We start from the raw sequence: 23771 nt of genomic DNA, 5'->3' as shown, positions 1-23771 counted from the left end.
GTGGGAGCTGTGAGTCCACCACTGGCTCTATCACAGAGGCCCTACGCCAGATCTTCGGGAGCTTTAACCTCCAGTAGCATGATGTGATGAAAGCACTAAGCCATCTAGATGTTGTTGGGCCCTGGTGGATGACGAACCCCGGGTGGATGTTGTCACGGCCCGGGGATTTGCCCGGCTTTAGCTTGCTCATGGCCTCACTGAGTTCCTCTGCTGTAAAGGGTCCAGAGAGATTGGAATCGACGTTGGCCGCTCTTGAGATACAAGACACCTCACGCGATATCAGTCGTGCAAAGTCTTTGTCTGCATCTGGGAAGAGGCCATTCTTCAGGAGTTGGGAGGAGATTGCGTCTGCAGTGACTGGGCATCTATGGGCTGATGTATTTCTGCCTGTGAGCTGGTTGATGGTCTGCCACGCCTTGCGGCTTGAATGGGTGAAGTCAATTGATTCAACGACCTCTGTCCATCTCGCCTTGCGGGTGGCGTCCAGCTTTTCAAGCAGTGCTGCTGCCGTTGCGTCCTCCTCTTCTCTGGAGCTGGCTCTCTGGTGTTCTCTCAGGAGGCGGCTACACTCCTCATCCCAGCCTGGGATGTAGTTCCTGTTATACTCACGTGGGATGGTCTTTTTTGCTGCACGCAGTAGGCTGCATAGGCTGCATCCACATCTGTGGACTCTGGGTCTGGGAGGCCGGCTGACCTCCTTTCCGCCTCCTAAGCATACGTCGCTTTCTGGAAGTTCCATCTCTTCACAGGCTTCCCTGGCACAGGTTCCACCAGTGATGGAACTTTGATGATGGAAGGTCGGTGGTGTGAGCGGGGGAACCTGTCAAGGACACGTCTCTCCGGTCTTGGGTCGTTGCTGCGGCAAATGGCAAAGGCCAGGTCCGGGTTGGTGGTGGTGTTCCAGCATGCAGAGAACAAGGTTGGGGGTTCCTTGGGGTCGTACAGCAGCAGGGCATCAGTGTTGGAAGCCCATTCGCACAACACCACTCCGCTAGGTGTTGAGTGGTTGTACCCCCAGTCTGTGTGCTGACAGTTGAAGTCACCTGCATAGATTGCGGGCGCAGTTACAGATGGAAGTGACATTGTGGTTAGCACCGATGGTGGGGGTTTGTAAACGTTGATGACTGAGGTTTCCTAGATTTTAGTAACCAGCCACTCGATGTTGGAGCCTGGTGGGGATTGGCTACAGGCTGCCCAGCTTATTCCAGTGCCAACAAAGGTTGCCACTCCGTGCTGCTTGGTGTTGATGGACCCAGCGAGATGAAACCCAGGGATCTTGAGGATGTTGTTGGTCGTGCAGTGCGTCTCCTGTAGGAGCAGGACCGCGGCCCCGTTGGAGTCGGCCAGGTGCCGAAGGACTTCGAGTTTGGCGGTGGTAAGGCCCTCAACATTAAGTTGAAGCACCGACAGGCCTCGGTTTTTGACGGTTGGGATAGCTGCCCGTCCGCCATTCCTCAGTCTGCCGGCTCTTGTTTGGCGACATTAGTTTCACAACCGGGTCTTGCACCCTGACCTTGCTACTCACAGGGAAGACCGCGTGAAGGTTGTCATCCATCTTCCCTGCCAGGTCTTGACCTGAATTAATTGATCGTCAATATTTTTTTTTTTTTCCTGTGCGGCTTGGCTGCCCGGTACCAAGCGACCCACGGACCGTGTCAACCACCATGCTGCCAACGTATTTTATTTTAAACATACATCATTTGCACAAATTGTTGTTTGGCCACAGCAAAAAATATTTCAGAAGCAGTAACTGTGATAAAAAGCAGTTATCTGGATGAAAATACATTGACTCAGCTCTTGGAAGAATCTGTTTCCGCAATCACCCTGCCTCTTTGTGCCTCATAAAACAGTGAGCCAAGGTTCAATTAATGGGCAGAGAAAAGTCCTGAAACAATTGACGCCAGTTTTGTGTCAAGATCCTGTGAGGAATTAAGGTAATGCAGTTTCATTCTATTGTTTACATAAGAGACAAGTGGGAACAGGAGAGATGTTTGTGTCCAAAAGTGACTCTGGATGTGTTGTATTTTCTGTATGAATCCCATGGGGAGATTTATTATTCACTTGCATTGGAGAATTCTAGCTGAAACTTGAAACATCAGCAATCATCTGTCAGCTGTCATGTTACCAGTGCATCTCTAATGGAGTGTCCAGTAATACACAGCAGAGACAAAACCATCACACAGCCATAATTTGTTCTTAACCTTTAATAACGATTACAGGGTATGACAACTGTGGTCGCCACCTCCTGTAACCTACTTCTATTGTAATCCATATTTGCAAGGTCACAATATACTTTGATATCAATTGGTCCCTATCGGGTTAAAGTGACCCATACCTGTTCCATGTTTACATAGCATTTATATTTTTCAACTAACGTGTTGTGTTCAGAAGATCTAATGCTTTCTCTGGCACAATATTTGTCTTAGTTACTATGTGAGCACGTAGAGTTACCAATTCACTCCATCTGCTTAAATGGTGCAGACACAGAGGACAAGCAAATACTTCTAAACATAAATATTCACACTGTTCAAATCAATAGGATTGAGACAATATTGTCAGACCAGTCAGCAGAGTGAACTGTTGTCACTTTTCAATTCGGATGCACTTTAATGGACTTTTCATTCCCTAACTCATTGTGCTGACAAGCCCATTGTCTTAATTGAAATGCCCCCACACACGCACACACACGCACACACACACGCACACACGCACGCACACGCACACACACACGCCCACGCACACACACCTCGGAATGAATCACTGAGACTCGCTCATTGTTCATGTTGCTCACCAGCAACTGTAAAGACATTTCATCAAAACATTGTTTTATATTTGACAAACAAATGTCCAGAACAATTAACAAGGATATTAACTTGAAAATGTTTTTCTGATTTTCAGACCACTTTTTAAATCCCTGATATGCTTCTATTTTCACCACAAGCTACTCTTTGCTCTGTTGACGAGTCAGCATCCTGTAGGCCAGCATAACAAGTCTGGCACTATCTAATCCTGTATTCAAGAGGACGATAATACGACGGCGGGGATATTGTTATAATATGTTATAATAGTAGTGCCAGCATTCATCATTTTAGTAACCACACACTATCTGTTTTTAATTGTCAGTTACTTCGGCATAGGGCCCTATTTACATTCGCAATGCCACTCTCGTGTGATGTTCAGTATAACTGTGCGCATGGGTGGAGTTTTCTTCTCTTTTTTTGTAATTTTATAGATGTACGCAGTTAGAAACGGGCGTTGCACTGTTGTGGGAAGGAAGACAACTGACTTGCCAGTTGCCAATTTTATTCCTCTGAGAGTCAATGTGCTAGGGGTGCACTTCGGCGGCGGCGCCACCCAATCTATGATACTGCTGAAGAAGAGATAGACTCTCTGGATTTCATGCAGAAGATCAAAGTGTGCAAAGCGGACAGTGAACGATGTAATGTTGGCCAGGGCAGATGCAGTGAAATGGAGCAAGGACATTTCCACGCAAAGGAATTTAAGAATGACTCTTCTCTCTTAAGTGGGATGCCAGTGAAAGCAACTATGATTCAACTTCTGTCCTTGTATAATCTCTTAGATATATGCAATATGGAATTACCATAAAATCACACTCATCAAGCCAAAAGAAACTTCAGCATCATCATTTAATTAAGTGCGACGCATGGGAAACCCCTCCCACTGGGTGTCTCCTGCAGATTTTTTTTTCTTCTGAATTTCTGGAGGACTCAAGTTTAGGAGCCGATCGAATACCTAGCGGACACAACAACAAATTCTGCCGTTTTTGCTCAAAAACAACTATGCAGTTGGGAAGAGGCGCACTTTTTATTTATACTTTTTGAGACCATGCAAAATCTCGAAACTGTTTGTCCCACAACGCAGCACCTTACCGGAGATTTCCGAGCGGATTGTCGCTGTTCCCCGCCGTCGTATTATTCCCAGAATAATTGGAACCTACTCCAGTTGATGAAGTGATTCAAGCGCAGTTCACCACCACGCCAGATTTTTGCACAGGCTTAGCAAAATGGAGATGGGAGCGGAGACAGAAGACGTGCCCAAATTACATTTGGAGGCCAGCGAACTTTGGAGACAGTTCCATCAATGTTGCACTGAAATGGTCATCACAAAATCTGGAAGGTAATTCCGTCAATTTAATCCAGATTCGTTACATGTAATTAAAACCTGACCACCTTTCCCCCCAGGCGCATGTTCCCACCTTTACGGTTAAGATGCACTGGTATGGAAACAAAAACTAAATACATCCTAATGATGGACGTCGTGGCGGCGGATGAACGCAGATATAAATTTCATCATTCTCACTGGATGGTGGCGGGGAAGGCGGATCCAGAGTTGCCCAAGCGCGTGTACATTCACCCGGACAGCCCTGCCGCAGGCGAGCAGTGGATGTCCAAAGTGGTCACGTTCCACAAAGTGAAACTTACTAACAATAAATCTGACACGCATGGATTTGTAAGTGCATGCCTTGAGAAGCAATGTGCAGTACAATGATACATCAGTTTTGAGCAGTCGCGATCATTTGAACTAGTTGTCAATCAAAACTGAACTTTCTGTGTCTGTCTCTGTCTCTCCCTCTCTCTTAGCATTTTTCTAGCCTATTATACACCAGTAGCTCCTCCGTCTCGTCCGTGGGATGGCAGCTGCCACCTCCAACAAATAAATGCCTTTCTGCCCGCCATAATGAATGAATGAATGAATGAATGAATGAATGAATGAATGAATGAATGAATCTTTACTTCGAACATGATTTAAAGAGTAAAACACAATAAAAACAAACAACAAAAAATAATCACCGTCTGAAATGGACTGAAATACATTTATGAATATACCGTATTGGCCCGAATAAAAGACGACCCTGATTATAAGACAACCCCCTCTTTTTCAAGACTCAAGTTTGAAAAAAGATTTTTTGAACACCAAATTGAATTTTTATACAGAAAGTAATTACAGTACATCTGAAACAAATGATTATAACAATATATTCGAGAGAAAATGCATGTTATTTTACCTCATTCAAATTATGCAAAAAAAATAACATCCTAATATCTGAACATTTAAATATGTAAACTAAAGTGCAATCACATCTGTAAATGAATGGCTTCTGGTTTTTGAAATGTAAATAAACCAATCTACTGTGATAAAACAACAAAATTGCAATAACTGCATTAACCATTAAAGTGAAGTCTAACTGTAACTGTAGTCTAGAAACCAATCTGATTAAGGAAAAACATTGCAATAAAATAATGCAAACTGCTGCCACTATTGTTGAGGAGCCTGAGGACTGTATAGGGGGTTGGCTCGGATGGTTATGCTCTTTTCGCCCCTAGGTGTCGGTCAGAACACAGGAGGGAAGACGTGGTTCAATTTTGATTGCTTTACTAAATTAATGGCAAAAAAGTAACAAGCACTGCTGCTCATAGGGGCATACAGGCAAAGTGGCAAAAGGGTATAGGCACACGTTTGGTCGTAAGGATGTGAGAGCAGGTGTGTGTAGTGTACATGGGTGAGTCTTTGGGTGTGTGAATGTGATTCTTGTGTGTGTGATTCTTGTAAGAAGGGTGTGAAGGGTGTGTGTGGTTTGTGGGTGTGTGTGGCTCTGCAACAGACAGAAATACAGCACATAAGTCAATGCTCAACTTCTGACATCACATAACACTAGTAGACGGCACACATTACATAACTAACTGCGCGTAACGGTTCCGCTATACTAAATAACTATAAATGACTATAAATCTCGGCAACACACTAAACATAAGTTATCGAGACAACAAAATACATTTGCTGGCAACCGTTAGTCGCTGTGCTGCTGCGTAACGGCTACTCGCACGATGCGAGGCAAACTTAAAGGAGCGCGCCGAAGCTATCAATCATATGGCGCACACATGAAACAAATCGTGATCATACAAACGGCACAACAGTAGACAGTAGTAACAATGAAATGTATATTCTCTCTTTGTGTCAAAGACGCACAGAGAGTCGATACCAGCAACCTTTAACTTACCGCTGCGCACAAGCTCCAACAATCGCGATAAGCTGAGGTAACTCATGCGAGACTTATGGCGCGTTGACGTAACTTCGCTTTAAAGATATCTGGCGCCATCTAGCGTTGCGAATGGTTATAATGTCTAGACCCCGAATGTAAGACGACCCCAACTTTTTCAGTGTTATTTCAATGCAAAAACCGTCTTATATTCGGGCCAATACGGTATCTAATAACTAAACTGTCAAATATGTATAATAAATAAATGTAATTGCTGAGAGTTGTTACTGCGGAGCGGACAAGAATTAAGCTATTCACGTGACATCATAAAACCTACCAGGGAATGATGAAGATGAAACCTGGGCTTAAAATACGTGTGCATTTGTATGCGTATAGTAGGTTATCGTCTTCTTCCTTCCGAACTAAATCTCCTGACACCCCTTTGCCATCCCATGTAAAAGTTTATAGAGCTACTATTTGGATTGTACAAGTACGGCCGCTGAGTCTTTTCCCTCCATTTGAAAACAGAAGTAAATTTGTCTATTTCATTTGTAGACCATCCTCAACTCGATGCACAAATATCAACCAAGATTTCACATCGTGGAGGCAAACAATATCTTGAAGCTGTCTTGCAGCAGCACCTTTCATACTTACGTCTTCCCTGAGACAGAGTTCATTGCAGTTACAGCTTATCAGAATGACAAGGTGAGGTCTGTTAGAAAAAAAATCTTAAAATGGTGATTTATTTATTACCGACCAGATAACATCGTTAAGTGTGACTATTTTTTTCTTGCCAACCATTCAGATCACTCAGCTGAAAATAGACAACAATCCTTTCGCAAAGGGGTTTCGCGACACAGGAAATGGTAAAAGAGAAAAGAGGCAGGTTATTTTTTCTTATATTATGAAGGTGAAAAGTCCACCAACTCTTCAGATTGACTGTCATATATGCTTGCAGATTCTGCAACTAAATATTTTTAACACCATGTATGTTCTGACATTGATTGATTGATTGGTTTATTGATTGGTTTATTGATTGGTTGATTGATTGGTTGGCTGATTGATTGATTGATTGATTGATTGATTGATTGATTGATTGATTGATTATTTTGATGTCAATAATGTCATAATACTGTTCTGACAGTTAAAATTGTTGCAATGATGTACTGCTTTGAAGAGGAAGTCAAACCCCAAACTTTTATTGAGATGTTCTGTGCAGACCAACTAGTCGAAACACATTCTTCTGATTAATGTTTTGTTTGTAGAATATGAATTAAAGAGGAAAAATCAACCTGTTTTCATCCATCTCAGGGGGTGGCCATTTTGCCAATGGCTGTCGACTGAAAATGACATCAGAGTATAGCAATTGGGATGTCATTTTCAGTCGCCAGCAAGTGGCAAAATGGCCGCCCCCTGAGATGGATGAAAGTGGGTAATTTTTGCTGCTTAACTCATATTCCACAAATGTGTTGAGACTAGTAGGGGCAAAGACACCATATTACTGTAAAGATAAAGGGTTGACTTCTTTGAAACTTTGGAAGTTTTCTGCTTGACCCTGCAATTTAGTTTGCATTTGACTTTACATTTTTTATTATCATTCTACAGGAAGCTACCAGATTCATCAACAAAGTCAAAAGAGATGCGAATGACTGTTGTGAAAGGTCAACCTGCTAAAGATTATTTTCTACGGTATTCCCCCAACTCAAAATCATCAGGTGCTGCTGCTTTTTGTATTGTGTTTTTATGAGTCTCTATAGCATGAATATTCTATTAATTCTACTCTTCATTTTTGTTCCTACAAGATGCTCAGGACAGTGACAATGAAAAAGAACATGGAACCCACAAAAAAACTGAACTCACGATTTCTCCAGGAAGGAGACCAAGTCTGATTGATTCTTGCTCTGTTCGGCAAAATGAGATTCATCACAGTTCTCATTCAGAATTAGAGAGACATCTTCAGGACTCAACAAATGGACGGAATTCTCTCCATTCTTCCAAGTTAAACAGCTGGTACAGCGGCATCCAAATGGACAGAGTAGCGTGCTCTGGGCAGACCTTGGTGACGCCCGTCTGGGGTCCAACGTCACTTGAATGTCCTCAACAGAATACATTTCTTTTGCAGGTATGGTTACATGCTTGAGATTGGACATACTGCACTGTACTGTGACTTCAATCAGATAGGTCAGAAAATAAGGATTGCAAATTGGTTTAGTCGTTATCAAAAGAAATTCATTCTACATAATCAATCTATGGAAAACGTTTAAGGGTGATTGACATGTAGTACATACAGTATAGAGACTTCTTTATTAACATTACCATAATTTTCAGACAAGAAGTCGCTCCGGAATATGTAGGTCGCATTAGCCATAAAATACACACTTCAAAATATTCCACAGGCCCATATAACGATATATGAATTAGATATCAAATAACTATTATATAAGCAATAATATTATCAAACCATCTGTGCACTCTAAATCATTAAATCCATCGATCAAATTCCTTTGTCAACAACGCCGCGCGTGCGCCCTGACGTCAGCCTCGTCGTTATTACACAGATCTAGTATATAACTATATTGTAGCGTTAACAAAGTACAAGGAAAGACGTGGGTTTGGTAAACGGCTCTTTATTTAACAAAACAAACTTCCAGGCGCCCCATCCACCATCCCCGGACAGCCGAGCGCCGGCCCCCGACTTCTATCCACGGAGGTGAAAGAGAGCTCCGTAGAGTAGGACCGGGCTTGCGTAAAAGCCATGATAGTTTTTCAAACCTTCTGTGTCACTCCAAATCCTTAAATCCTTCAAACTCTTCGTCCTCCGTGTCACTTAGAAACAAAGCCACTAATGATGCCGGTAGTACGTGGGGCCCTTCGTCATCTTCGTCATCCCGTGATCAATCTTTGTCCTTTTTGTAAACAACCGCCGCGCCACGCCGCGCCGCTGACGTCACTTGAAATTCAAATTACAGTAATCCCTTGCTACATCGCGGTTCGTTTATCGCGGTTTCGCCTTTTTTTTTTTTTTTTTGGGAAAATCTTTGAAAAAATTCACATATAAGTCGCTCCTTATTATAAGTCGTCCCCCCACTCAAACTATGAAAAAAAATGCGACTTATAGTCCGAAAATTACGGTAATTAGATGGCGTGAGACTGCTGTTGAGTTGAGAAATAAATAAATGATAACATTGCATTATTACGTCATCCTCCTTGCATCATTGTCCATATTCTATGTTCTATTTGTTTACAGAACTTGATGAGTCTGTCGTACTTGGGTGGCTTTCTGTTCTATCCCTACTCCACGTTCAATTCATCATCAACCCATTATCCGGTCCCACCAGTACAGCCCAGAATGGACCTTCCCCACTCAAGTATGACAAACTGGGACTATTTTTCTTCTCCAATAACATGGCCACCTATTCCGCCTGTGGCTGATGGGTTCCAATATTTGGAAACTGACTGGCCAATCCTAAAACAAAAAGACACTGGATGAAGGTGAGACTGTAAACCAGGAGACAACCTGTGCACAAGCAGAAAGACAGTTGTAAACACTGACGACAAATGCATGCAGCCAACCTACTTCCAAACCTTTATTCAAGTTTTATTTCACTTCCAATTCTCCATGTTGGCTTAATTGGTTTATGATCACTCTTTTTCCCTTTTGGTTGGTGAAATAAAAATTGGTCTGCCTGCCTCCTGCCATTTATTGTGTGAGTCTAAAAAAAACTCTCTGTGACAACTTAAGTGTGGTAAACATGGTAAAAACATGGCAATGTGTTTTTAGAACAAATTAATGGTGGCTGATTTAAAGACAGAAAAATGGAAAACCTCCACATGTTCATGGAAATGGAAGAGATTTGTGTACTCAATTAAACAATTATGTACACATAATATATAATGTGTACATTATATATTATAAGATAAGAAAAGATAATCTTTTCAATATAATGTGGTTTTTAGGGACAGACAGTTTATCTGGCTTTCTAGACTAGTACTGTATGGTTTGGTGTGTTCCAAACATACATACCTCAGCTCTCTCAAGGATAATGCTTTTGACCATGGTGTGCAGGCGAACGGGGTCAGGAACTTAATTGGTCCCTTCAAATAGAGACGCAGCAATCAGTTAATTTCATTCATGGTAATACATCCCAAAATCCACATTGTCACTGTGTTTGACTTTGTTCATGATATGTAGTTAAAGACTGAATTTCTTATTTATTATTTTGTATGTAACAAAAACTGATCGAAATAAAAAACTTGGTTTTGATTTACCTGAACAGTATCGAATTGTTGTATTTGGAAATGTCCCATCCTTGGTCTTTATCATACCTCATGTACGTATAGAGCAGGGGTAGGTATCGAACTCATTTTTTTTGCAAGCCGCATTGTAGTCATAGCTTCTTTCGGAGGGCCATTATGACTGTCAACCCAAATAAATGTATGAGCACCTCATATTATATACAGTAAAAGCTACAAAACGAACTGACAAATAACTCGTTTTCAAATCAGATGAGTAAAAACTGGTCAAATATTAAAAAAAAAAGACATTATTAAAAGTGAAGACAATTTGCAATTCTAGTAATGACACACGAATTTGATGCACAAATTGTGTTCGCGGGCCACATAAAATGATGTGGCGAGCCGTATCTGACCTCCGGGCCTTGAGTTTGACACCTGTGGTATAGAGAAACATACCTATTCATACAGGTATAAATGGGTATGAATCGGTTAGATGTTTCTTATGATTTGTTTCTTTGAGTTAAATTAACTTGAATAGTTAGGTAAATTGATAGGGTTTTGGGGGGCTTTTACGCATTACATATTAACCAGCATGATGTAAGCTACAGCTGTACCAAATCAAATAATATTCCTTGAAAGTGAAAAGTCCAGGCATATGTTGCATAAAACTTCATTGTATAAAATACCTGTACACATTTTTAGTTCAATTAAATAGCAGCTGAGTGAAAATAGGATAGACAGACACATTACAATAATCTGCTTCAATTTTCACTTATAGCAGGTAAACTGTATTAATTTAAAAACGTGCTTGTCATATTAGGGGCTTGGGATCCAGAAATCGTCTAGAACTGCATAGTAACATACTTGCATGGGGTTTCTAATATTATAACCCCGCCTGTCGTATTACCAAATTGGTTAAAATAAAAGAAAAACAGAAACTGGACCAAGAGTGTAGTGGGCAATTTATTTCAGCAGGGGGCAGTAATGAAGTTAAAATGCATCACAAAGCCCCGTTTGATTCCAAAGAAGAAGAAAAGGTACACAAACAGTCGACGGACATCAATCTAGCTTATGATGGTGGCTTTTGATACGTATGACAATCTATTCGCTGTTCATGTTGTTCTTTGACGGTGATAATGATTTCAGTAAGCTACATCTTGCTGTGTGGACAACTACTCCTGTTACTTACAGTAATTCTTTTGCAATGTTTGGAAGGGATCCATTCCCAAAACTCGTCGACCACAGATGCAGCTACTGGTTCATCCGTTCCTGGTTCGACAGTACTTCCTTTCTCCGAACAGACCCCAGAAACTGTAAAATATGATGTACCAGTTGAAAGTACGAATTACACAGACGCATTTGAGTACACGGCTCAGTCACCCGTCGTCCTCTGCAGTTATTTGTAAGTAGCCTCGCTAATGCTCACATGCTAACACAAGCGCTGAAGTGCTTCCTCAGCAAACTTAAAGCAGTCGGATGATGACAGAAGATCCATTAAATACTCTGCTTTTATAATTTTGTATCGAACTGTACGTCTTTTGTGTTTGTATCACTGCAGCTACATAGTGCAAAACACAAAAGTAAAACGTTTATGAAGGTGTCAATCAAAAATGCCATCCAGAATTATTGTTTGATCAACATTGATTATCACCTTCCATTGCTCACAATGTCACCACTGATGTGTTTCTTGATAAAGGCCGGAGGAGTTCATCTACTGTCAGGACCCTGTAGATCATGCTGGGAATCTTAGCGCATGTCTGGAGATGGGCCACGGGTGTGTAGGGGTGAGTACAATATATAGCCCAAAGTTGTGGTCATAATTAAACATACTCTTAGCATGGGAAAGAATGTCATTTTTATTTTTATTTTTAAAGAACTGTTACTTGGATGGAATTGTACTATACTGTACGAAATACATTTGTTTGTTCTCACACATTGTCAATGAGTAAAGGATGAAAGAATCGATGAATGCAGCATGTCCACGTTTGTTGTACTGTAAAGTAGTGTGATAAATTTATCAATTTTGTTTGAAATGTTTTCATTTTTATAATTACATACTGAGAGAAATAATTACTTCATAACTTCATTTATTTATGTATGTAGGCTCGCTTGTTCATCTCAACTGATGAGTTTGATTAGCACATGTACATCTGAGCACAACTTTAACATGGGCTTTGATTGTATCACATTAACATCACCTGATTCACTGTTTTTATTGATAGTGGGGAGGCCAGACTAAGAAAGAAGTGAACCACACACCGGTTATCTGCACTGCACTTGATGATATTGAATGTGCCGGGCCCAGAGAATTCCTGAGAGGGAATGTACCATGCATCAAGTAAGATTGTGGATTAATTTCTTCATTGCACCTTTACAGACCCCAGTTTTTTAGATTTGTGTTTGACACAGTAGGAAAAATGTCTAAACCCTTTTTATTTCTCGTTAAAACTATACTATCTACACTTTTGTATCTTATTTATTGCATCGTAGCATCTTTTTAATTACAGGGATGAAAATTTTACACGGATCTGCGGATATCCGTGTTTTTTTTCGTCGAAAGTATCATTTTCGTGAATCGTGTAAATCCGTTGAGAATTTTTTTTTTATATACATGGGGGTGGGGGGGTGTAAGCGGCCGGGCAACGTTAGCCTTGGCGACTCGTGAGCATTCGCCCGACGGCATCTTTAGGCACATCTCAAGGCAAAATTAGTTAAGCTATGAGTACGAAAATCACACTAATCCTCTGTAAACCTAACTCACTGGCAGCAGTGATGCGACAAGATCCGCCTTATTTTCGGCAGCATTTTGACGCTACTTTCGTCACATAATTTCCACTTGTTAACTTATGTGAAGAACTAGTGTTTTGAAACCGCCACAATGTAAATTTGCGATTGGGTTTTCACCACTTGTAGACAAGTTATTTAGTTAGATAGATCTCGGGCCTACCCAGCAAAGGTTTTCGCCAGCATGAGGATCGTGCCAGGGAAATAGACAAGCTGAACGGGATCAAGAACTGCTTCAGATGGGCATGGCCTCAAGAGCAGCGTCATTGTACAGCTCGGAACACAGTCGGTAACCTGACGGAACATATCCGTAAAGTAGATGTCCCGGGGAAGGTTTTGTGTATTTTCTGTCAAAATATGATCATCTATGGAGGTCGCGGCACTAGGAACATTAAGGAGCACATCGAAACAAAAAAACCACAAAGGTACCTTTTTACTTTTACAAGCATGTAGGTTTAGAAAGTAACATGATGTTCCATGTAAGCTAATATTGCGCTGTTGTCATGATATTGTCATGATATCGTTAAAGAATAAATCTTCTATGATATACGTGTATATATATATATATATATATATATATATATGTGTATGTATGTGTATGTATGTATGAATGAATGAATGAATGAATGAATGAATTAGCCGGGGGTCTGGGGGGGGCGATTTTATATATATATATGTATTTTTTTCTGTGTTTTTTCACATTTGCCATTCTCATCCCTGTAATTAAGAGAATTAATAGGTAATGTGAAATGTGCAGCAACTTAACCAACAGAGCAAATTATCTTGTAAATGACAGTGTGACATCCCACTTTTTGAATTATTTTCGGAACACAAAAAGAAAGGGACACTTTTCTTTTGTCAGTCTGTTATGCCACAGTCAACCAATGTATTCCAAAAGAAAGATGAAAAAAATGAAACAGAATCTTCTTTGATGAGAAGCTCTTTCTCCTCTTTGTATCTAATCTCTGAATTTGCTATTGATAATTTTTATGCCTTTTGTATTTGAAACTCCAAGATAAATCATTAGGTGATTACCATGCCGTCAGGTGTTTGCACTAGAGGGCAATGTTTCCAAATGACAAATCATTAGGTGATTGCCATGCCATCAGGTATTTCCACTAGAGGGCAATGTTTCCAAATAGATCATGTATTTAATCCATTGTTCGCTTCATCTTTTCTTTTCTCCGGTGTTGTGTTCATCAGCAGAATTTGATCATATTCACGCCAAAAAAACTCATAATAACTCGTAGCTCATTTTATGCATAAGAATCTGATCTCATTTTATCCATGAAACGTGTAAATGTTTAAAAAGTGTAGGAGAAAGATACACAGATGTAAGTAACGTCAAATGTTTTTAAAAAAATTAGTGTCCGACTGCCCATAATCTCCTTTATGTTGGTAGTTGATTAGGGAGTTATAAATTTAATAGTTCATTTATGTACACATATTTTTAAAAAAGTGAATGGTCCTGCACTAAAACAATTGGAAATTAATACAGTCAATGATCCTGCTCACTCTATACAAAGTGGTGTTTTCAAGTGCCAAGTAAAGTTTTGACATGCGGTTATTGTGATGAAGATTATTGTTATTATTATTTTATTATTATTTTTAGTAGTAAATGTATTGTTGTCTTTGTGGTACCTTGATTTAAAAAAGGTAGTTAAGACAGAATGAGATGATCTAATGTTGTAATGATGAGTTTTGCTTTAACAAAAACAATATATAAGTTTTTCACTGGCCAAGTTAAAGTCAAGGAACTGTGGTGAATATAAATGTTGAACTACACAAAACAAGGTGACAGAGGATTTTTTTTAGGAATTGAAGTGAGTGCTTTTTTTTTTTTTTATTTTTTTTTTTTTAACTTACTTCCCTTTAAGCCAACTGAACACGTGAAGAGAAACTTGTGTTTCTGTCAGCATACATTTACTCTATAAACCAACACGACACTACACTAGCATAACACATCTTTTGGAATATGGTTTGAAATAATGTTTCCACCAGAGCTAAGATTTAGCAGTGCTTTTAATCCACCAGAATAACGTCTGGCCAGTCAAATTAAATTTTTTGAAGTTGCATGTTTTCTCTATTCGCAGATACACCGGCCACTATTTCATCACCACTCTGCTGTACTCGTTCTTCCTTGGTTGCTTCGGTGTTGACCGCTTTTGCCTGGGCCACACGGGGACAGCGGTGGGGAAGCTGCTTACACTTGGAGGCTTGGGAATCTGGTGGTTTGTGGATCTGATTCTGCTTATTACAGGTGGTTTGATGCCTAGTGATTATAGCAACTGGTGCACTTACTACTGATCAGAAGAGCAATGCCTCAAATTGGACATTCGCAGTTCTATATACCACATGCTTCAGAGAACAGCAATGTGTTTTCAGGCTGCTTCCAAACTACCCAGCTGCGGTCCTGTAAGGTTACCTGAAGAAACATCACCATACCGTTGTACCACTTGTACTTTCCACATGAGAAAAAGATGCAGTCATATGTATACGTAAGTCAGTCAAAAGACAAGCAAAGAACTGCCATTGAATCTTCCATCCATAATTTCTGCGATGCTGAACTACTTCAATGCATTTTAAAGTCGCAAAGTGCAGATGTTAGCATCACATAAATTATGTAACAGTTTGATGGAATATATGCACTTTATTCCAAAGTCAACCGATGATGGCCTTCACCTGTGTTGGCAGCAACAAGTAAATTGATTCGCATTGCTGCAAGATGCATGTCAGTTGGGTTTTTAACTTCAGATTGACATCAAATGAAAACATAATATTGCTCGCAGAGATGAAATTTCCATCTGTGGCAACAGCCGTCAAGTAACATCATTTACAACTTCTAATGACTTGAGACCGACGGTTGCGAGCTTCTTCCCTTGCGGGCAGATTGCTTTGCCTCACTATTTTTCCTCATACATTTCACCAAACATGCGGGAAGTACAACTGCAGGGGAAGATGGCTAAAGTGGTTTCCTCATCTCCTTTTCTGGTTGTCTGTAAATTGGTGTCTATTGCGTTTGAAAATAATGTGGTAAATGTGGCCAACTGAGTTGAGGTGAAGAAAATGATGTTCAAGTTCCACTTTCTCTTTTAAGTCATGTATTTTTTTCATGGAACATAACAAAATGTGATTGCACATGTCTTTAGTAGAAAACATGTTCTAAACTATCCTATCCCAGTTAAAAGGGTAAATTCGTAGCCCTGCATAAATTTGGAATTGTTGTGTTTGTTACACATTCATTCAAGTTGATGTGATTGAATCTGCTTAAGTATTGGTTTAACAATGTTTATTTCTCAAATACAGTAATATATATTGGCTAATTTATCCTTAGTATGAAATAATGTAAATATATTGTTGCTGACTATGTAAATATAAAAATAACTACCCAACTGTTTTATGTTGGATTTTTCTCTGTTCTCTACAATATTAAAATAAAGATTCTTGTAGTTCTGTGAAAAAATTTTCTCTTTTGTGAATTAATATGATAACCAGAATGTATTGTCTTCACTCTTGATTAAAACATGATCTGATACATTATGTGCTCATCACAGCTCACCTTGGTGCTCCAGTTTCCCCTCAGTGTAAAACCATGCATGGAGTGACAAAAACATGTTCAGAAGACACTGCTTAGAGTATATTTTCATGCAATTACCTCTATTTATGAAGTTGGAACCCCAGTTCCAATCGTGCAGATGCATCCATCCATCTTCTACCGCTTATCCAGAGTCGGGCTCAGAGGGTAGCAGCTTCAGTGTTGCAGCCCACTCACTTCGTCCAGCTCATACCGGAGGATCCCAAGGCATACCAAAAAATACCTTCCAATAACTCAAATCCTGGTGCTAACTTCATTAAGGACACAAATAATCTGAGCACTATTGTCCCAGTATTATCTCAATTGCATAAAGCAAATAAAAATATTTTGGTAAGATAAACAACTTTTATTTAAAAAAAAAGGGGATATTTTCTTTTCAAACAGTTCATAAACCTAGCCAGTATTTTCACATATTTGCTAAATTTGGTAACTTAATCTGCTGTGTTTAGGACTTTTCACATTTATTAAGCAGTCACAGATACAATGTTTTGCTCAAGGGCATGTTGACTGTGTTTTAAAAAAAAAAAACAATGGGAGTGATCTTAAAAGTGGAGTTTGCACTTAACAAAACACATTTTTGTCATTTGTTAAACCGCTATACGACAACTGCCCAACACTGTCTGCTCTAGACAGTTTTACCTGGGGTCGTGAGGGAGTGCCAGGAGGTTATAACCCCCACGCCCCCCCACCCTTACACGCACATACAAATGCACACACAAACTCACCCACACATTTCTAATTCAGGTTTCATTTTCTGCATTCCCTGGCAAGTTTCTTGTCTTGTGAATAACAGCTCAATGTTGAGCACTAACCCAGTCCATGTAGGTCAGGAGTTAGTAACCCTAGTGCTACAAGAGGCATATGCTGCCTGTTTTCCTGTCTGCCTGCTGATCAGGATGGTTTCAGGTTCCTACAGAGCTTGCTGATGAGCTGATCATTTGAGGTGTGTTGCAGATGAAGGAAAACAGGCAGGATACGGCTCTCATAGGAACAGGCTTTCCCTACCCTGGTGTAGGGAATGCAATTATAATTTCCTCCTATGGCTGCAACAATTGATTATTTTACCGGTCAAAAGTCACAGATAACAATTGCAAATAGTCGACTAATCAGATAATGTGTGATTGATGTAAATAACAGTGTATCACACCAGTAAGTAACTTTGTTAACAAAATGATTTAACAGCGAAAATGAAAAAAAAACCCACAACTTTTACATTTGCAAAACTAACTCAGGGTTCCCACGTATTTCTTGAAATCATTGAATTCATTTTTCTGGTCTTTTCCAAGACTTATTCATCAGCTACAGTACCATTGCCACATCCAGTACAACTCAAGATATCACAGCATAATCAATTTTCATCGGTCACCCCAAAAGACCCATTCAAAAGAACGATTTGTTTGCGAACGTCAAAACATCTCATCTGGATGTTGACATTTAAATTACTTTCATCACTAAGTAAATCAAGAGAATGGAATGCAACTGATTGACTAATGAGTGGTTTAAGGATTGGAGGGAGTCCAAATCCCTTGCTTAGCACTCATGGCACTGCCACAGCCAGGTTGACTAGCCTGAGGGCATAACACTATCTCAAAACTGCATGAAATGAAAAGTCAAAACTCTGCTCTATGTGCATAATACAGCTTATTTACAAATGAAGTTTTTCTCATTGGCATGTTTTTTTTTTTTTCAAAATGCAATGCTTGGTAAGAAATTATTTCCTTTTTGGATCACAACAGATACAAAATATATTTTTGCTATTAATTAATATTGCACTGTACACTTCTCAACAATAATTTAAGCCACAAATACACTTAAACTAACTAGCTAACTAACGAACTAACTAACTAACTAACTAACTAACTAACTGACTGACTGACTGACTGACTGACTGACTGACTGACTGACTGACTGACTGACTCACTCACTCACTCACTCACTCACTCACTCACTCACTCACTCACTCACTCACTCACTCACTCACTCACTCACTCACTCACTCACTCACTCACTACCGATCCGCAATGTAATGCAGCAGCATGATGTGTTGCTGTCACTTTCCAGGCTGTTAACAAATAAATGGTTTCCCTTTTAGCCGGAAATAACGTTTCTCGTTTGCCTCACATGAGGTGAAGTAGTCAGATACAAACAGCTGGTTTAAGTTCATGTGTGAAAAATAATTTTATTAGGAAGAACTCCCGCAAGTGCTTCCAACAAAAATGAACTAACTTGGCCTTTGATTTTCACTCTTCAGGACCAAACATCTCTCAAGTGGATGAGAATCAACAAATTGACCATGTAAGCCATGCTCTAAATTTGGCGGCCTCTAAATGTCTTTCTCCATGGAATATATGCCCCACTTTTTGTGCCTGATTAAAAGACTTTGATGGTAGCAGCTGGCGGCAAGCTGCCAAGAGGGAAGAACACACGCTATAATTTAGTACAATACTGTCAGAGTTGAGTGTTATGTGAGAGAAAGGTCTATGCTAGGATGAAGAGGAAAGTTTATGACAGTCGTGAGGCTGGCCATGATGTACGGATTGCAAAGAGTGGCCCTGAAGAAATTACAGGAAGAACAGCAGGTGGGGGTGGAAAAGAAGGTGTTAAGGGTATTTTGTTTTATTATTTTTTTTTAGGATGAACTTATCGTAGGGACAAACAAGGTTAGAGAGCGGATACTTTGGACAAAATCAGAAGAGAGATCTCAAATCTTACTTGCTAAAGGGATTACTGTTCAGTTACAGAGAACTGAACAGCAAAGGCTGAACGGCGAGAAGCTGCTGACGATAGTAATGATTTAGGATTCATCATTATTTTTCAGCCGTTTGTAAAATAAATTCATCTTAGGAATTTATGCATCGTGATAAGGTTTAGATTCATTAATGGGGCAGCAGATACTGCCTGGTAGATGATATACATATATTATGCATTTCAATTAGTGGTTATTTTACAAATTAGTATGCTGGACAGTCGGTATGGAGCTCTTAATGGTGTTCATAACTATGTTTTAGTGTTAGTATGAGTATGTCAGAATTTTTTTTTAATTAATTGTGCCACAGGGGCAAGATTCTTCATCATTTTATAGGCGTGTATGGGAGGAAAGCTCTTCTAGTGTCAAGGCTGCATCAAAAGACGCTGCGTCTCCGAGCAACTGGAGGTTCAATGCATTCTATTCTTGTACAACTAATACAACAGTTGGTGTGCTTAAGAGGCAAGTTCCACCCCAGCAACCAGTATCCAGTGTCAAATCAAAGCAAAATCAATTTAAAAAAATCCTCACATGTTTTTGCGCTCATCATTATATCAGGGCTGGAGCAAGACAAATTGGTCTTAAACAGACAAAGCATATTGTAGTCCTAGAATACGACCTTGGGATGATGTACAGCAGGGGTGGCCAAACTTTTTGCAAAGTGGGCCAGATTTGGTTAGATGAAAATGTATAGGGGCCGACCATTCGCACCAACATTCCTCGAACCATTACCATTTTAAATGAACTTGTAAGTATGTAACTTTATTCTTTGCCCTTCTGCAGATAGGTTGATATTGCAAATGAGAATCTGTTGGCAATTGCACTACCAGAACAGTTAAAGATTAAAATAATAATCAATTTAATACAAATGAACAATTTCATGAAAGGTGAATGCATTTTTTTATTAGAAGTATTAAGTTTATTTTATTTTTAAGAAGGGTGATATTGGTATTTGTGACTGCTGTAAACAGGCCAGGTTGGATCATGCCAGATTTTTAATCCAAATTAGATCACTCTCCGTTTTATCTTTTTAATTTCAACTTCATACGCAAGAAAAAATAACCAAAAACTTTATTATCACAAAGTAATAATCCAGTCTTTTTTATGTTTGCGATCACTCTGAGTGGGCGGCGCGGGCGCGTAGTAGTGTGCAGAGTTAGTACGGAGTAGACAGCTCTCACCAGTAGTCCGTGATTATTTATTTATTTATTTATTTATTTATTTATTTATTTATTTATTTATTTATTTATTTATTTATTTTGCCTTCCCCTGTGCAGCGTCACTTGCAGCATCTCTGATTTCAGCGTCGCCTTCGTCCTTGGTGTGTGGAAAATTGAATGAGGAAGTGTTTTGTGTCACTGATTATCTTGCAAACGGACACTTGTGTGCGCGTGAACTGGGAAGGGACGGAGGAGACAAGCTCGCAACCGATCATGAGCGCTGGCTCATCTGCGCGTTCCCGTTAGTTTCATTTCTGTGTCTCGCTCTGGGGAACACAAGTCCCCGCGACAGTGCCAGCGGGCCACATATTATTGGTTTTATGACACAATGCTTCGGGCCAGTTTAAATTTAGACACGGGCCGCATTTGGCTCGCGGGCCGGACTTTGGATTGATCTATAACACAGGTATCAAACTCAAGGCCTGGGGGCCAGATACGGCCCGCCACATCATTTTATGTGGCCCGCGAAGACAAATTGTGCATCAAATTCGTGTCATTACTAGAATTGCAAATTGTCTTCACTTTTAATAATATCTTTTCTTTTTAATATTTGACCAGTTTTTACTCGTCTGATTTGAAAACGAGTTATTTGTCAGTATGTTTTGTAGCTTTTACTGTATATAATATAAGTTGCTCATACATTTATTTGGGTTGACAGTCATAATGGCCCTCCGAAAGAAGCTATGACTACAATGCGACCCGCGAAAAAAATGAGTTTGACACCCCTGATACAGTATTTAATGAATGAATCGTTATTTTGAACATGACTTAAAGAATAAAAACAATAAAAAATAAACAACAAACAATATATATCACTGTTGAAAAAAGGAGTAGGAAGAAGCCGTGGCTTATCATGTCCTACCCCTATCCATCACTTAGTTCCAAGTGAGAACATTAAAACTACAAAAGAACAAAAGAAAAACAACAAAAACATCTTCTAATCCAAAAGTTTAACAGCAGTCACCTTCATTTTCCTCTTTTTGGTAATTTGCCAATATCATTCCTTTATACATTTTTTTAAAATAGAACTATATTTCTGCTTTCCTTCATTTTATCGTCTAGTCCAGGGGTCGGCAACCCGCGGCTTTTTAGTTGTTGTTTTTTTAAATATGGTTTGTAGATGGTAATCACGACACAGCCATGCTTGTGCTTTAAAAATGTATGTAGTTGTAAATATATTAAAAATTCTTATAATTTAAGAATGACGCCAAATAGCAAAATTGCGTCATAGCCTGTGACACAGCACAGGTGAGTTGTAAACAGGTGTGTGAGTGATGGGCCATGGATTCAAAAGGCAAAAAGAGAAAGATTGCTGATGAGAACAGATAGATGGTTTAAGAAAGAATGGACTGAACTATTTGCTTTCATTGCCAATGCTGAAGCATTGCCTGCATGTTTGATTTGCAATGACAATAACAAGAAGGGGAATTTGGAGCGACATTTTCAGCTAAAGCATGCTCAGTTTGCTGCCGATCACCCAGTTGCAACTGAGAGGAAAGGTGAAATTGCAGTGCTGGTGGAGAAATTTGAGGACCGAAAAACCGGTTTCAAGAAGTGGATTGCATCTCCAAACTCTACTACTGCTGCAAGTTTTGTTGCAGCCCGGGAGATAATAAAGCCGGGGAAACCATTCACCGATGGCGAGTACATGAAGGAATTAATTCATTAAAATATCAGTGCCTATTTTCGGACTTCAAAAACAAAACCGAGATCATTCAGAAAATTAAAGACATGCCTCTCCGCACAAACAACATCACCGATCAGCAAATCAATTCAGCTCCAGCTTTTTCTCAATTGCCTGTGATGGATGAGTCGTGTAACGTGACCGATATCGAACAGACAGCTCTGCTATGCAGGTACGTGAACTCTAAAGAAATGATTAAATTGATACCACTATTTAATTATATATATATATTTTAGTAGTAGGCATACAACTTATGTATTGACAGTCTATGTTGCATTATCAAAGGCTTTTAGATTTTTACGGCTCCAGATAGGTATTAAAGGCAAAGTCTTGTGTTGTTAAAATTACATTTGTTAGTTCTATTTATTGTGACTATAATCAGTCATAAAATTCTGTGCTAACTGTTATAGTAGCATAGTCAACAGTTTCAATACTGATACTGAGCAACACAAAGGGTCTTGCCAATATGGTGCAATATACTGTCTGTTTCATGATAATGATAATGATCAAATAATGTATCTTTTTTTGCTTTCTTTTCTTTTGCCTTTCCTCTTGCTATTGCCAAGCCAGTTCTCATACTAGTCTCTTTGTACATCTAGCTCCGATACACCTCAAGGGGGCAACTTTATTAAAGTAATTGGATGAGCTGATTAAAACATATGGAGGAGCTTTGCGTTTAATGAGGTATTGATGATAAAGCTAAAATTTGCTTTAGAGTAATGGTAATGGCATTACAAAAGGTTCGGAAGGGTCCAATTAAATGTTTTTTATATGTGTTAACTGCCTTCAAGGGTCTGTTTAAATACTGAGAGCGATCAGTTGAGGCAATATTTTATCTTACATTTTCCCATACAACGCGGAACATGTTTGCATCGTTTGGGGGAGTGATGATAAATTATGAAGCTATAATACACAATATTACACCCAGCTCTTGAAATGCTTTTACGTGATTTAATGATGACAACTGTAGTAATTTGAACTGGACTGCAATGTTTTTCCCCTAGCTGTCTGGTTGATAGCTAAAGTGAGGAAAAAAAGTCACTGTGACAGAATTCCATTTCCCAATGGTTTTGTTATGACTGTAATTACAGTAGTGATCATATAATGACTACTTACTTTGACAAAAAGTGTAGTTAAGAACCCTTATGTAACAGGAAAAAGAAATGTTAATTTTTTTAGTGCTGTCATTTTGCGTGCTCCTTCAGCATACAAATCCATTACTTCCCCGAGAAAACTCATAATTCATAATCTCATTAGAGTGGATGTGAATTAAAGAGGCTGTGTGCGTTCTTTGTGCAATTTCCTGATCAGCAAGTGGCCTAGTTTTGAAAGTCAAGAACTGTCTGTGTCAAAAGCAGTTGTTCTCTCAACTTTGACGAACACACTTTGAAAGGACTCTATATGTTCTCATAAGGGTGTGTGTGTGTGTGTGTGTGTGTGTGTGTGTGTGTGTGTGTGTGTGTGTGTGTGTGAGTCTGGTTGAGAGTTTTCGATGCTTTCCACTTAGC

The 23771-nt window shown here is 39.5% G+C and overlaps 3 protein-coding genes and 1 long non-coding RNA gene across 4 annotated transcripts in view; 3 read left to right on the top strand and 1 right to left on the bottom strand.

The window, feature by feature from the left end:
- Window positions 1-3715: 3715 nt before the first annotated feature.
- tbx3b (T-box transcription factor 3b) lies at window positions 3716-10229 on the top strand. The gene is made up of 7 exons (XM_088376923.1): window positions 3716-4137; window positions 4203-4470; window positions 6554-6703; window positions 6804-6884; window positions 7608-7713; window positions 7801-8120; window positions 9246-10229. Exons 1-7 carry the CDS (start codon window positions 4025-4027, stop codon window positions 9486-9488), a joined length of 1281 nt encoding a protein of 426 aa, XP_088233049.1. The 5' UTR covers window positions 3716-4024; the 3' UTR covers window positions 9489-10229.
- On the bottom strand, window positions 8630-10532 carry LOC148398371 (uncharacterized). The gene is made up of 3 exons (XR_015858718.1): window positions 10268-10532; window positions 10023-10093; window positions 8630-9464 (listed from the first exon to the last, which is right to left on the bottom strand). It is a non-coding gene; the product is annotated as an uncharacterized LOC148398371 (long non-coding RNA).
- A 721-nt stretch (window positions 10533-11253) lies between these two features.
- Window positions 11254-16481, top strand: tm2d2 (TM2 domain containing 2). The gene is made up of 4 exons (XM_088376924.1): window positions 11254-11636; window positions 11931-12018; window positions 12457-12572; window positions 15112-16481. Exons 1-4 carry the CDS (start codon window positions 11371-11373, stop codon window positions 15323-15325), a joined length of 684 nt encoding a protein of 227 aa, XP_088233050.1. The 5' UTR covers window positions 11254-11370; the 3' UTR covers window positions 15326-16481.
- A 5832-nt stretch (window positions 16482-22313) lies between these two features.
- Window positions 22314-23771, top strand: part of LOC148398369 (uncharacterized) — a 35964-nt gene continuing 34506 nt past the window's right edge. The window contains exon 1 of the mRNA XM_088377304.1: window positions 22314-22435. Within this exon, the coding sequence (XP_088233430.1) occupies window positions 22383-22435 (53 nt within the window). The 5' untranslated portion in view covers window positions 22314-22382. The remainder of the gene's footprint in view (window positions 22436-23771) is intronic.

The sequence above is a fragment of the Syngnathus floridae genome, chromosome 5 (assembly GCF_059516105.1).
Source record: "Syngnathus floridae isolate MCC-2025c chromosome 5, RoL_Sflo_1.0, whole genome shotgun sequence".
Taxonomy (NCBI): domain Eukaryota; kingdom Metazoa; phylum Chordata; class Actinopteri; order Syngnathiformes; family Syngnathidae; genus Syngnathus; species Syngnathus floridae.
The sequence above is the reverse complement of the archived record's forward strand: the minus strand, read 5'-3'. Positions and strand labels throughout refer to the sequence as shown.

What these genes read in the sequence shown, in the direction of transcription:
- tm2d2 (XM_088376924.1), top strand. Translation starts at nt 11,371, where the DNA reads ATGATTTCAGTAAGCTACATCTTGCTGTGTGGACAACTACTCCTGTTA. An exon ending in TGGGCCACGGGTGTGTAGGG is followed by an intron (nt 12,019 to 12,456) that starts GTGAGTACAATA and finishes TTTTATTGATAG; the next exon opens with TGGGGAGGCCAGACTAAGAA. An exon ending in GGGAATGTACCATGCATCAA is followed by an intron (nt 12,573 to 15,111) that starts GTAAGATTGTGG and finishes CTCTATTCGCAG; the next exon opens with ATACACCGGCCACTATTTCA.
- tbx3b (XM_088376923.1), top strand. Translation starts at nt 4,025, where the DNA reads ATGGAGATGGGAGCGGAGACAGAAGACGTGCCCAAATTACATTTGGAG. An exon ending in AATCTGACACGCATGGATTT is followed by an intron (nt 4,471 to 6,553) that starts GTAAGTGCATGC and finishes TTTCATTTGTAG; the next exon opens with ACCATCCTCAACTCGATGCA. An exon ending in CAGCTTATCAGAATGACAAG is followed by an intron (nt 6,704 to 6,803) that starts GTGAGGTCTGTT and finishes CCAACCATTCAG; the next exon opens with ATCACTCAGCTGAAAATAGA.